The 14,193-nt window shown below is 44.1% G+C and overlaps 1 protein-coding gene across 7 annotated transcripts in view; it reads left to right on the top strand.

Annotated features, from left to right (window-relative positions):
- The first annotated feature begins 5,449 nt into the window (after positions 1–5,449).
- LHCGR (luteinizing hormone/choriogonadotropin receptor) overlaps positions 5,450–14,193 on the top strand; it is a 124,881-nt gene continuing 116,137 nt past the window's right edge. For all 7 annotated transcript variants that reach the window (XM_032352064.1, XM_032352063.1, XM_032352061.1 and 4 more), the window contains exon 1: positions 5,450–5,687. In XM_032352064.1, the coding sequence (XP_032207955.1) occupies positions 5,536–5,687 (152 nt within the window). In that variant the 5' untranslated portion in view covers positions 5,450–5,535. The remainder of the gene's footprint in view (positions 5,688–14,193) is intronic.

Below are 14,193 nucleotides of genomic sequence, written 5' to 3'. Positions count from 1 at the left end.
TTCAGAAAGTCTCCTCTCTTCCCTTCTGTTGGCTCTACCTAATATTTTAGCTTGAAATTTGATTTCTACACCAAGGTCACAAGTTTACTAGGAGGCCTTCTCTAAAATGGAAAGAAAATGCTTGGTGAATTATTTAGCAAAGTGCAATTTCTCTAAAAAGAAGAAGAATGTGGCTCTATGCCACTACTTCTTTGTTCACTCATTCATCATTCATTCATTTGTTCACTCACGGCCCCCACCAGTTTAGTCCCAGGAGCACAGAGATAAATACTGCCGATGCAAAGGAGAAAAATTCACCGTGTTTGCAATGAGTCCTGTAACAGTGGTAAGAACGTAAAAGCCCTATTTCTTTCCTGTCTGAGAGAGGGTGGAGGGAATAGTGGGTCAAAGGAAGGTCACAGACAGTAAAAATAGTAGAGGTTAGAAATTTTGGTGGTAAGCGAGAGAAACTCAACTCCAAGAAGCTAAATTAAGCAAAAGAGGAAATGTTTTGGCTCAGTACTTGGGAAGTCCAAGGAAGGTGCTGGACCCAGGCTGTTTGCCCCCATCAGTCTCTCACCTCTGTTTTTCCTCTCTGTAGCTTTAGTCACTGTCAGAGCAGATGGGCTTTTTTCACGAGACAAGGATGGAAACCCCCAATTCATTCACATCTTCCAGCAACATCATGACCAGAAAGGCCAAGCCCCTTCTCTAGCTCTGTGTGTCAGTTTTAGAGAAGGAGTCTCAGGCCCCAGGAGGAAGGTCTCACCCTCCACTCCCAGACCCACTCCCAGGGTCAGGGCCCAGGTGCCCCTCTGAGCCTGCAGCTTCTAGCTAGTTCCTCCTAAGGCCACAGAAACCCCACAGCCACCCTAGAGAGAGGCACAGCTGATCACATCTCTGATTTCACACCAAGTAGATAGTGAAACAGAGGACAAAATTTCTAAGCAAGCTACAAGAGGGGTTGCACAAAATAGTTCTGAGTGTAACTTGCAGGGGTCACCTTTTTTGTTTTGTTTTATTTTGTTCCAGGTGGCAAGGTGAGAAGCTCAGAGGGGTAACTATATTTTTCTTTCCTTACATATTTTTTCCCCTCTGCCCTACATTCACCTTTTCTTCGGAAGGAAAGGTAAAACTATTGCTTTCAAGAGGAACAAACATCTGTTACAGTACTAACAGGACATGTGTTTAAGAATCAGAAAAGCTTGCCTATTCTACTTGAAGTTATTTTTTTTTAATTATTATTTTGCTGCTGACTTCCTCCAACTCCAATGCCTTAGAGTGACATCAAGTGCTATTGTGTTCTGATTTAAACAGGCATAAAGAAAAACAGGATTCCCCTCTAAAAAAAAAAAAGAAAGAAAGAAAGAAAAAGAAGATTCATAATCTTCTGAAATTGTTCACTCCCCCTCCTGAAAATTAAAATAAATAAATTTAAATTGACAAATTAAAATAAACTGATTGCTATTTTAAAAAAATGTCTCAGCATTACAACCAGTTGAGAAATTTTACACACACACACACACACACACACACACTACTAGTACTTGTATGCCTGTGCTTACATACACACCAGGTTTCTTTAACAGTGCACCAAAATTCTTAGGCTTCATTCGGAGTCCTTAGTAAGGATTCCTTTTTTTTTTTTTTTTTTAAGGTTTTATTTATTTATTTGACAGAGAGAGAGAGATCACAAGCAGGCAGAGAGAGGGGGTGAAGCAGGCTCCCTGCTGAGCAGAGAGTCCTATGTGGGGCTTGATCCCAGGACCCTGGGATCATGACCTGAGCTGAAGGCAGAGGCTTAACCCACTGAGCCACCCAGGCATCCCCTTAGTAAGGATTCTTGAGCCTTGTCTTCCAGAGGTAAATTTAATTCTAAAATTTCCATTTTAGTGTTTCACCAGTTATGCTCTGGATACCTCATGAATCAGAATTACATGGAGAGCCTCTTAAAATGCAGACTCCTTAGGGGCAGCTGAGTGGCTCACTCGGTTAAGTGTCTGACTCCTGACTACAGCTCAGGTCATGATCTCATGGGTCATAGGATTGAGCCTGGCCTCTAGCTCCCTGCTCAGCGGGGAGTCTGCCTGATAGTCTCTCTCTCTCCCTCTGCCCCTCCACCACCACTACCCCCACTCGTGCTCCCTCTCTCTCTCTCAAATAAATAAATAAATCTTTAAAAAATAAAATAAGATAAAATTCAGACTCCTGGTGGCACCTCTGTGGCTCAGTCAATTAAGCAACTGAATTTGGATTTTGCCTCAGGTCATGATTTCAGGGTTGTGAAACTGAGCCTGCTGTTGAGCCCCACAATGAGTGTGAAATTTGCTTAAGTTTCTCTCTCTCCCTTCCTCTCCCTCTGCTCCACTAGCCCTTAAAAAATGCAGGCTCCTGGGCCCCACTCCATACCAACTGAATCAGAATCTTTCTGCGGACGGTGTCCCAGGAGTCTTTGTCTTTAGAATTTCCCAAATGGTACTTTGCATCCTAAAATATAAGAAGCTTGCTCTAGAATTTGGGAGAGTTTTATTAGGATTTCTGAGTTCTGGTGTCAGATATTTCTGTATCTCTAAGGCAGGATAAACTTCTTATGAATTCCATGAACTTTACTTTGTCAGTAAAATATAATAGCAATCCCCATGGGTCATGCTCTTTTGAAGTTCTGTAACAAAAGTAACTATAAGCACAGTCATAGTACACAGAATTCCTTCAGATTTAAATATATCTCCTCTAAATGAGTCACATATTAATGAGTAGGATAAATTCCATTGTAACAAACTTTTGTGATTATAACAAACAATTCAATGTAATATTGTTAAAACAGGTACATTGCAAGAACTGACATGATAATTAAAATCCAACTGAAATTAATCACAGATAGAAAAATTTTATGAAAACTCTTTATGGTTGTGAGTATTCTCCTAAATGAACAACTTACCCTCTTCATAGATAGGATTTTACTTTCAATACAAGAAAAGCAATAAGAAGTCAATATATACAGTGTACACCACTAACACTGTCCACAAAGACATTGCATTTTAGAGCTAGAAGAGCCTTAGGGATTGTGAACTCGAACCTCTCCTCTTAGATAAAAAAAACAAAGAGCAAGTCACGCTGTTGATAGAACAGAAAAAAAAAAAAAAATCCAGATGCTCTGGTGGCCCAGCCCTTCTCCTACTGGAGTATAAATAGCCCCCAAAGATACCCAAACACAGAATCAAAAGGTTCTTCAAGTGAGAGCAACCACTCTTTTTACATAATAGATATGCTATGAAGGAAAAAGAAAAAGCCACATGAAATGTAAGATTTGAAATAAATACTACTCAACCACGTGAGTTATTCATTTCTTCTCTTCTACAATTCAAGCTACATGGTAGAAAGATTTGAAAACCCCAGTGCTACTCCAACTTCCCTACCAAAACCTGACAAATTAAAAGAGGAGAGAATATGTGACCCCAAAGTAGTCAGGAGTAATTACTTGATACCCATCCACACTGATCCGGAGTGGTGGAAAATAAATCAAGCAAGGCTGTTAAGCTCGTCTCAGATAATTTACTAAACATATGCTATGGGTCTGCACTTGGGTTTCACTTATTCTTTCTGTTCAATAGATACAGACTGAGCACCTACTAGGAGCTAGAAGCTATGACATGTTCAAACAAATATTAAGAGCAATAGACGGGGGAAGGAAAACTAAAGCCATAATTACAGTGTGTTACATTACAGACTATAGAATCAGGTTTCATGGGCACAAACTCAGCTAGGTTGTGTCAGAGACAGTGTTATAGTGAAAATGACACTGAGCTGAGTCTTCAAGGAAAACCAGGAGTTTAACTAATGGGATATGGGAAAGGAAGAAAAAAATCATTCCAGATCAATGAATAGCATATACAGAGGTATGAAAGGTTGAGGAGATCAAATAAGCAGTTGGAGAGAGGGATCCAAAAAAGAAAGTATTAAAGACATAAGCTTTGTTTTTCATGCTATCTAGCACAATGTGGGGAAAGCCATTTTTTTTTAATTATAATTTTTAAAAATCTACCTTCCTTGGGCAAAAACTCACAAGTGACTACATACTGGTGACTGAGCCAGTCTGACCTTGAGAGGTCATTTCAAATAAGAAAGAAAGAAATCTGTTCTTTCACTTTCTGTCTGTAGAGTCTTAGACAACTTCCAGGCTCTTGAAGTCCACCTCTTCCAGCAAGACTTCCAGGATTTCCACTGTCCAAACAGAGTCATTGTAAAGGGGGAAGGAAATGTGTTTTAATGATGAAACTGAATAGAGGAAATTATGCATTCCCGTAGTTATCTATAAAATTGCCTTGTTTCTAAATCCTTCATACGCAGATCATACAATAATTTTTTGCACTGGTAAGATAAAGTGGTTCATGGATGTCAGTTCAAACAGGTTTCCACCACTTAAGAACTGTGTGACTTGGGGGAAGTCACATAACCTCTCTGGACATCATTTCTGGTGTTGCAACAAACACCCAGCAAATTTGCTGTGAAGTTTAGACATGACTGGAGGGACGGCACCTGTCACAGGGTCTAGCCTGTAATGGGCCTCTCCTTGGAGCAGTTGCTGTACATCACCATAGCCCTTTCATTCATTCAACAAATCTTTTTTAGAAAGTTCACACATGGGGAGCCTGGGTGGCTCAGTCAGTTAAGCATCTACCTTCCACTCAGTTCATGACCTGGGGTCCTGGGATCCAGGCCCATGTGCGGCTCCTTCCTCAGAGGGAAGTCTGCTTCTCCCTCTCCTTCTGCCTGCCACCCACCCCATTCGTGCTCTTTCCCAAATAAACATGTAAATGTTTCTTCTCTCCCTTTGTCCCACCCCACTGTGCTCGCCCTGTCTTGCTCTCTCAAATAAATAAATAAGATCTTTAAAGAGATAGAGAGAGACTTAACAGGAAGCCAGGAATAGAAAAACAAATCTGAACTGGATTTTGCTCTCTAGGACATTACAGTACATAGTGGAGAAAGAGAACAGACTCAAATAGCTATACTGTAAGGGAAAAAGTGGTCACTACCAAGAAAAATACAGAGAAATTACTCGGGAAGTTGAGAGGGCAGAGATTACTTGTGGGGAGGGAGTTGGTGGGACAGAAGGAAAGAAGAATTTGGGGCTGAGAACCAAGGAGAGGAAAAGCATCTGAGCGGGGCAGAGTATCCGTCTGCTCCTCTCACAGATGAAATAAGAGAAGTTCCTGGAAGGGACAAACCTCACTCAACTTCACACTCAAGTTACCGCAGAGCCTGGGTGAAAACTCAGAACTCCCTACTCCTTGTCCAAAGCATTCTCCAGGACCACCCTCTCCTTCCTGTAACTAGAGGACAGGGCCGGCCAGGAAGAGCTGCAGAAGGGAGGAGGTGGTGGGGTCGCTGGCCGCTCCCCCAGATCGAGGCAGAACAGTCTCAGCAGCCGAGGCCGGGCGGGCGCGGGAGAGGGGGTGGGCAGAGCGAGGGGCGGGGAGAGGGGCGCGGGCGGCCCTCCGGAGCTGGCCAGGGCACCCGGCCCGCCGCCAAAGCCCGCGCTCAGGCTCGCCTGCCATGGGGCGGCGGTTGCCCGCGCTGCGGCCGCTGCTGGCGCTGCTGTTGCTGCTGCGGCGGGCGCTTCCCGGGGCGCACTGCCCGGAGCCCTGCAGCTGCCCGCCCGACGGCGCCCTGCGCTGCCCCGGCCCGCGGGCCGGCCTCACCGGACTGTGAGTACGCGGCGCCCCGCCCCGGCACCCTCGCTCGCTCCGGGCCACCTCGTCTCCCTACTCTTTGGCCCTCTTTACCTGGAAGCTGGGAGAAAAAGGCTTCGTCCTATCAAATTCCACCTTTTAAAGTGGTGAGAAGGCAAAGCTTGGGGACTGTCTTTGCCAACCAGTGCCACACCTTGGGTGGGAGCCCTATCACTGCGCACCCTGCAGCCTCTGGTGGCCCCAGACCCGCAATTTCCCGATTTACCCGGTTGGGGCTGCGGCAAGGGGCATGGAATTGCCCAGAAGCCACGGAGGGGGAAGGCCAGCTCCCTGCAGCTGCTGGAAGGGGATCGGTTGTGATGCTTCTCAACAGCAGCTGTCTATGTCTTTGACCCTTGCGCCAGCCAGCTTGGTGAAGGTTACCTTGACCTCCGGCACCCTGAGCTCCTCTAGGCATGTGGTGGCGCGCCCTATGGCAAGGGGTAACCTAGTCACTCAACTCGGGATTGTTGGCTGGCCGCATTTCCCAACCAGTGCCGATGTGGGCCTTAGTAAGTTTACAAGCCACTGCTTTGCCCCTTCCCAGATGCACTTGCATCTCTATCTGGTTGTCTGATCAAGGTGTGCCTTGTGTCACACCTCCCACACACCACCCAGGCCTCCCCTTTACAAAGGCGATTAAAAGAATTGCACACATCAGCAAGCAGGTGGAGGAAGTTGTTTCCTGAAGCGATGGGTTGAAGAGACCAGGGGCCTTTAGTGCTAGTGTATCAGTATCACCTGGTCTCCCTTCTTTGATTTAGAAAAAGGTACCACACAAAGGGGCTCCTGGGGGGCTCAGTCAGTTGAGCATCTGCCTTAGGCTCAGGTCATGATCACAGGGCCCTGGGATCCAGCCTTGCATTGGGCTCCCTGTTGGGGGGATGGGGTCTGCTTCTCCCTCTCCCTCTGCCCCTCCCCCCAGCTTGTTCGCTCGCTCTCCCTCTCTCTAGTGAATAAATAAAATCTTTAACAAAAAAAAAAAAGAAAAGAAAAATGTACCACACATCATATGATTCTATTTACATGCAATGTCCACATAGAAAGCAGATCAGTAGCTGCCAGGTAGAAGGGCAGGCCCAGGGACTGCTAATGGCCGGGGCTTCTAGGGGTAACAAAAATTACGTAACATTCTATTATAATGTAATTGTAATGTAAAAACCATTGCATTGTACATATTAAATAGGTGAATATTATGGCATATGAATTATATCTCAATAAAGTTGTTCAAAGAAAGAAGAAAGACAAGAACTATAAAAGTATCCAAAAGACGCTAGGCTAGAGGAGACTGGTGTTATAATTCTAACCATTGGCTGCAATGAATTTCCATTCTTGGGGAGGAAAGAGGCAATCCCCCACCATTTCTTTGGGCCCCAGCAGTCTGTCAAGAGTCCACTCCATGAAGGGAATTCCCCCTCTCTCCTGAGGAGCTGAGCCTCTCCCCTGAAGAAGTTAGTGGCCTTCATGGGGTGCCTGGGTGGCTCAGTCAGTTAAGCATCCCATTCTTAATATCAGCTCAAGGTATGATCTCAGGGTGGAGAAAACCAGCCCCACATCGGCTCCAGAACTGAGTGTGAAGCCAGCTTAAGATTCTCTCTCTTGGGGCGCCTGGGGGTCTCAGTGGGTAAAGCCTCTGCCTTCGGCTCAGGTCATGATCCCAGGGTCCTGGGATTGAGCCCCGCATTGGGCTCTCTGCTGAACGGGGAGCCTGCTTCCTCCTCTCTTTCTCTCTCTCTCTTTTTGCCTGCCTCTCTGCCTACTTGTGATCTGTCTGTCAAATAAATCAATAAAATCTTTAAAAAAAAAAGATTCTCTCTTTCCCTTGACACCTCGTGGCTCAGTCAGTTAAGTGTCTGCCTTCAGCTCAGGTCATGATCCCAGGGTCCTGGGATTGAGTCCCACATCAGGCTCCCTGCTCAGTGGGAAGTCTGCTGCTCCCCTTGCTTGTGCTCTCTCCCTCTTTCCCTCTTTCTCTTTTTCTTTCTCTCTGTCTCTGACAAATACATAAATAAAATCTTTTAAAAAGTGCTCACTTCGGCAGCACATATACTAAAATCTTTAAAAAAAAAAAAAAAGATTCTCTCTGTCCCTCTGCCCACTCCTCCCCCCCAAGAGTGCTCTCTTAAATAAATAAATACATAAATAAATGAAAATAAAGTTAGTGCCCTTCAGAAAATGTTTGCAGTTGAGAGATACACTTTAAAGACTGAGGGGTTTATATTCATTAGCTTCCATTAATTATCTTTCAGCTCAATTCCCTGAAGGTGAGGACTATGCTGATAGAATTGGTTTCAATCAATCCACAAATTTATGGAAACTGCCTTCTAAGTCCCAGCCCTTGTCCTTCCCTGACAAACCTCCCATCTTGCTCTTATGAATGATTGTGCCACTAACAGCGTTTCTCATTCCGCCAGCACTTATCATACAGACATCAAGAAACTGAGGTTCAAAGAGATGGACTAACCTGACCGAGGTCCCCTTTTGCTATTGTGTACCAAAGACTGTTAACTGTGTTTTTATATTTGCTTGTCTTTGTAAGAAAGTTACATTTTCCTAAACTCACACACATACACACACACATGCACTATGGAAAATATGCAGGATTGAGAAAAGGTTTTGTTCATTTTTGTCATCAAAGAGCAGTAAGAAGGAAGACACGGAGGACAGACCGAAGATAGGAGGGCTGGGAGAGAATGGAGTAAGATCTCTGTGAGGGTGGGATTGTCAGTCTCAGATCACAGGGGAAGGGTTAATCTTAGAGAGGGGGGATGCTCCTGAGTCCTGGGGGATGGATAAATGTGTAACTTCGCATTGAGGCAGAAGACAGGAAAAGTGAACAGCTTCATACTGAAGTCCTCTTTCCTTGGCAATGAGTGAATGAAATGGGAGACAGTAATTACAAGATAGGGAAAAAATGCTGTGTATAACAAATTATCAGGAGCTTAGCAGAAGAAAGCTGAAATCATGAATAAGGCACCCAGAAGAAGAGCGAGGTCTTACAAGAAGTCATGCACAGGGTCGGACTCTGCAGAAAGAAGGGGAGCACTCTTGTTTCTGGTGGTTGGAGGAGCTAGGTATTACTGCACAGCATTTTAGAATTCATCATTGGCCCCTCAGTAGATGCTAGTTTGTATTTTAATCTCCTAGGCCTTGGAAGTCTTCCTTGTAAGACTTCCACCTATAAGTCCACTATTTGGTTTAAAAAGGGGAAATAAAGATAGATGGATTATAATTGTCATGGACAAGCCACTGTTTGCAAATTTTGAAAATGGCACTATTCAATCATTCATATTTTTCTATCTCTTCCATGTTTTATTAAAAACTTAAATATTTAAAATAAAAAATGTGATACAAAGAATAGCCTCCCACATGTTCATTCATTCTAATTGGGGGGAGGGAAATAAAAGGAAAAAATGATTTAAAACATTTCCTTTTCCTTTTCTTATTAGTCTCAGACATCTGGAAGGAAAGGGAAAAAAATTTTTTTTCACCTTGCCCATGGTTATATTAAGATCTTTGTCTCTATGACAACAGAAAGGTTGATCTTCTTGATATGGAAACAGCTTCTGAAAAATCTGTTAGTTAGAAAATGCTAATAATAATAATGGCAATTTATTTTTTGCATGTCGTGCCTACTGAACAGACATTAAACCTTAAACTTTATTATAAGAAATAATCCAAAGACTTTGAAAGGATAAAATGTGCTGTATCTATCAATCTAATATTACAAGAAGATGTTAGGCTCCTGACATCTTTCCTGAATGTTTCTCCTTCTCGAAGCTTCAGTAAAAATCAGGGTCCAGAACAGTGTTCAATGCTGTAGAGGGATATACAGGTGGAGAGCACGGTCCCAGTCCCTTGAGGAGCCCACAATCTAGATAGAAACACACGCAAGAGAGCTATGTGGTCAAAGAGAGAAGTAACAAGGGTCTAGGAATTCAGAGAACAAAGCAACTACTATGGACTGAAATCTCCAAGGAAAGGCTTTACAGATGAAGGATTGTGGGGCTGAACCTTGAAGGAGAGAAAGGAAGAAGAGTCCCAGTGGAAGAACCACAGGTTAGACTAGATTCAGATTCCTTGCTGAGAAGCAAAGAATAAAGTTGGATGGATTCGAGCTTCTTAAGCTTCTCCTAGGCCCTTTGGGGAATATTTTTAAAGAAAAATACAAAATCATCAGAAATACTCACATTATCCAGAGCATTGTGCAAAAAGGACAAAAAAATCCCAATATATAGTCCTTAACTAATAAATATTCAATCAGTCATTCTTGAACAACTGATTACAATGATTTTTAAGTAAAAATCATGACTTGGAGTCATGTCCCCTTGAAGCTTTCCCCAATGTCTCCTCCCTCCCATACAAGCATCCTTTGATACTCTGTACTTATCTATATCTTTGCACATACCCTGCCATAATGCAACCTTTTATTCAAAATAAGCCTCTTCTGGGAGATCAGGGTTTCCCAACTTCAGCACAACTGACATTTGGAGCCAAACAATCATTTGTGAGGGAGGGTTGTTTTGTACACTATAGGATGTTTAGCAGCTTCCCTGGCCTCCACCCATTAGATGCCAGTAGCGCTGCCCTCCTGAATTATGACAAATCAAAATGGCTCTAGACATTTACCCAAATGCCCCATGGGAGGCAAGATTCACCCCTACCTCTGGTTTTGAATCACTGTGCTAAAGTGAGAACCACAACCACTTGAAGAGATCCTAGTCAACTTAAGAATCCCAGAATTTTATGGGTATTATGATTCACATTCAGCACATATTCACATGTTTCTTCAGCTACTGTGATAATCAAACTGAGTAGACAGCTGAAGGAACAATGAACCAATGCACACACAAACAAAAATGTATATTAGTTAGTATGTACTGCATCTCAATGTCATTTTAAAAATCTCCATCATAGAGGATGAGGAGGTGAGGAGGTGATATGGGTAGTGGAGGGAGTTCTTTGTGTTATATCAATGCCTAGTTTCCAGATTTTGCAGACCGCCCCCCCAGTCTATCCTTTGAATGGGCATAGTAAATGTATCCACTTCAAAGAAGCAAAACTAGAAGCTTACCCATATGAATATATCCCATCCAAATTGCTTTGATTTTTGTTATTTGTTTATTTTAACTAACTTATTAGAGAAAAATCAGTCTTCAACCCAGGATCCATTAAAACCAACCAAAGCAATCCCCTAGGAGCCCAGATTGAGACCAATGGGCTCCCAGTCAAGGGTACGAGGTAGGAGTTTACAAAACATGCAGAAGCATACCAAGTTCTTGCAAGTACAACAGCTTGGCCCTGCTCTCAGCTTCCACGCAGCTGGGCCTGACCAAAAAAAAAAAAAAACAAAAACAAACACAAACAAACAAACACTCAATTCATAAAGTTCGTGTCTCAGCTCCCAACACCACCACTCCCACACACCCAACAAAAGCAAAAGCCCAAAGTAGAGGTTATCTTGAACCTCAGTTCTGACTCAAGTCTCCCAATGACACCTTCAAGGCAATTCTTAAACCTGGCTGTGCCTATGAACAGACTCCTTGGGGGAAACTTTGCAAGGACCAAATTTTATTAGTTTAAAAATCATCCTTCTGGGGACAGTAAATGATGACCCCTAGCAGGACACTAAAAAAACAAACAACAGAGTTCCCAAAATCTCAGTGCAAGTGTAGAGCCAAAAATGGTTCATACACCAATTCCTTTGGCATCAGACCCAGCATCCTCCTTGGAGAGCAATAATTTTTTGTGTTTTCTCTTGCCCTATTCTTTTTTATTTCAAAAGCAGTAAGTCAGATTAATTCAGGGTTCCAGTTCTGCTCCTTCACCCCCTCTGTCTTCTTCCCAAGCCTCTCAGTTTGGCTTCTTTTCATGTCTTGAAATGAGGCACAAAAGCTTTTCTTCCAAAATGTAATCTGCCAGAGTGGCTGCATCAGATGGTGTCTTGGCCATGGGTAACTATAATCTTACCCATGGAACGTTGAAGTCAGGTGAATAGTGGTGGTCTTACCCATGGAACCTTAAAGTCAGGAGAATAGTGGTGGTAGAGAGACCCTGCTGCTCATTTCCAGACCCAAGGGGGCTGGCTCCATGGAAGCATATGTATTCTGCTCTGGCAGCTCCCCTTGGCATGCAAAAAATCTTATTTAATGCAGATTTTAGCAAATTTCTCACCAGCTATTTTTTTAAAGAGGAGAATTAAAATAATCCCACCCACCAGGCAGGTGGGCTTTCTGACTTGGTGGGCAGCTTCTAACAGCTTCTCTCCATGGGCTTCATTTCCCCCCAGCTTCTGCCTCACAGGGAGAGGACACCCCCTCCCAGTCAGCAAACAACTCACAGCTGAGCTCTGTGTGGTCCTGAACAACAGCTTAATGCCACCTGAGCCAAACCCAGAACAGTCCAATTTATAAGTAAAACTCGGCTTTCAGAATGAAGGGGGTCCCCCCCACCCCGCTGCTATGACATTTGTCCTTGACTCTGACGAAATGAGGTGGCTCCTGGGTTCCTAATTCCACCTCAGAAGCAGCAGCAGACAGGATTTCTGAGCCCACAGGGGTAGGGCTGATCTGGTATGACAAGGTAGGGCCCACTGCAGCCTTCCGATTATCTGAACTGATCAACAGGATAAAGACCAGGCAGACCGGAGTTCTAGCATGAGGTCTCCTTCCCTTAATTTGCACTATGGGTTCTGGCTAGCGATAAAACCTCTGTGCTGTCTATAAAAGGGGCGAGATGGTTCCTGCCCCTGAGCAGGGCTGACTGTGGTGAAGATAAATGAGCTGGCAGAGCCAAAAGTACCAGGAAATAAAGGTTCCACCTAACTACAACGTGTGATTGTAACGATCTGATGGTACAGAGAAGACTACAGACCCACAGCTGGTGAATGAGGTTGAACAGAAAATACACATTGTCCAAGGGGCAAGCCTGGTGGAATAGTTTTGTTCCCGGGAGGTGTTAATTAGAGAAAATGACCCCCGAGGTCTTCTCAACCTGGAAGGTGAATAAGTTAGAATCTCAAAATAGCAGAGCTCATTATTGCTTGGAGTCTGAGATGCTAGTCTTCTCAGCCCAGGCTGAGCTGCCTTTGAAACATGCCTCCTAACACCTGATTAGAGGCTGTTTTCTACTGTACAGGATTAGTCCTGTGTATCCGGCTAGAGCATCTGACCCATTCTGGGTCCTTTCTTTTCTCCATTCCCCATCCCAAGGCTTCGGCTGACACACAGAAGATCTGTTGACCATCTGGGAATTACATACTGAAGTGTATAAGACAACATGCAGAATCCATCGACACTGCCCCTGCCCTCCAAGAGCTTCTAGTCTTCAGCCATAGGAGAGAGAGGTCTAGTTCTCAGATGACTGCAGAGAAAGGCAGGAGGTGAGGAAGCTTATAAACCAAGTCTGGTAGGAGTTCAGGATAGGGGGTCATCGCTTCTAGTCTGAGTAAGGAAGAAACTTCAGTGGAGGCATGGCTTGAGCTGTAGTTCTCGGAGTCTCTTTCTCTATGGGGACAGCCAGACCAGTGCGGTTATCCCAGAAGCCTGGTCCTGCTCTCTGACACAGGCTTAAGAAGCCACTGGTGAATCACTATCCAGAGCCCTCTGCTCTCTCACTGACCACCACACACACCCCCTGCTATGAGTCCTCAATGATTGGAGGGTTACTTCCCCCAGGAAACAGAGGCAGAGTTCCGGTTAAGGCTTTTCTTATTTGTAAGCACCGGAAATCAGCTCTGACCAACTGAATCATCAGAGGTTAACCCAACAGAAGAACAAGGAGGAAGGCGAAAGATATGCAGGATCCCAAGAGCATCTGGCATTTTAGCAGCAAGAGGTCAGTTCCCATTCCTCTAGATTCCACCTTTACAATGAATCAGCTCCACAGTCCTAGCACAAGTTTGAAATTCCCAAGAGAGAGAATCTGCCTAGGCAAGAACAAAGGAGCCAACAGTCAAGGAGATGCTCCACCCAGACGCAACCAGCAATGAGGCGCTTCTACAGAAGGGGCATTTTTGAGCAAAATAACCACACAAATTGGGATCCACCAAAGCTGAGGAGCTGGTAAAGAGTGAAGGCACTCATGCCAGTAATTTCAGGCACTTCATTTTTTTTTTTAAGATTTTATTTATTTATTTATTTATTTATTTATTTGAGAAGGCGAGAGAGAGAGAGAGAAATGAGCAGGATGAGGGCAGAGGGAGAAGCAGACTCCCTGCTGAGCAGGGAGTAGGACGCTGGACTCTATCCCAGGACCCTGGGATCATGACCTGACCCGAAGGCAGAAACTTAACTGCCTGAGCCTCATTTCAGGCACTTTAAATCTATCCTCAAATTAATTAAAAGTATGTGGTATATCAGCTGCAACCAGATTTTACAGGCTTATTTTAGAAAAAAGAAAAAGAAAAGAAAAGTTTGTAAGTGTCTGGAACAGGAGCCTGTAATGAAAGAGTTTCCTGAAGCATACCTTCAGTGTCACTGTC

This window comes from Mustela erminea, chromosome 7, assembly GCF_009829155.1.
Source record: "Mustela erminea isolate mMusErm1 chromosome 7, mMusErm1.Pri, whole genome shotgun sequence".
NCBI classification, from domain to species: Eukaryota; Metazoa; Chordata; class Mammalia; order Carnivora; family Mustelidae; genus Mustela; species Mustela erminea.
Note: the sequence above shows the minus strand (reverse complement) of the source record. Positions and strands in the feature narration are given on the sequence as shown.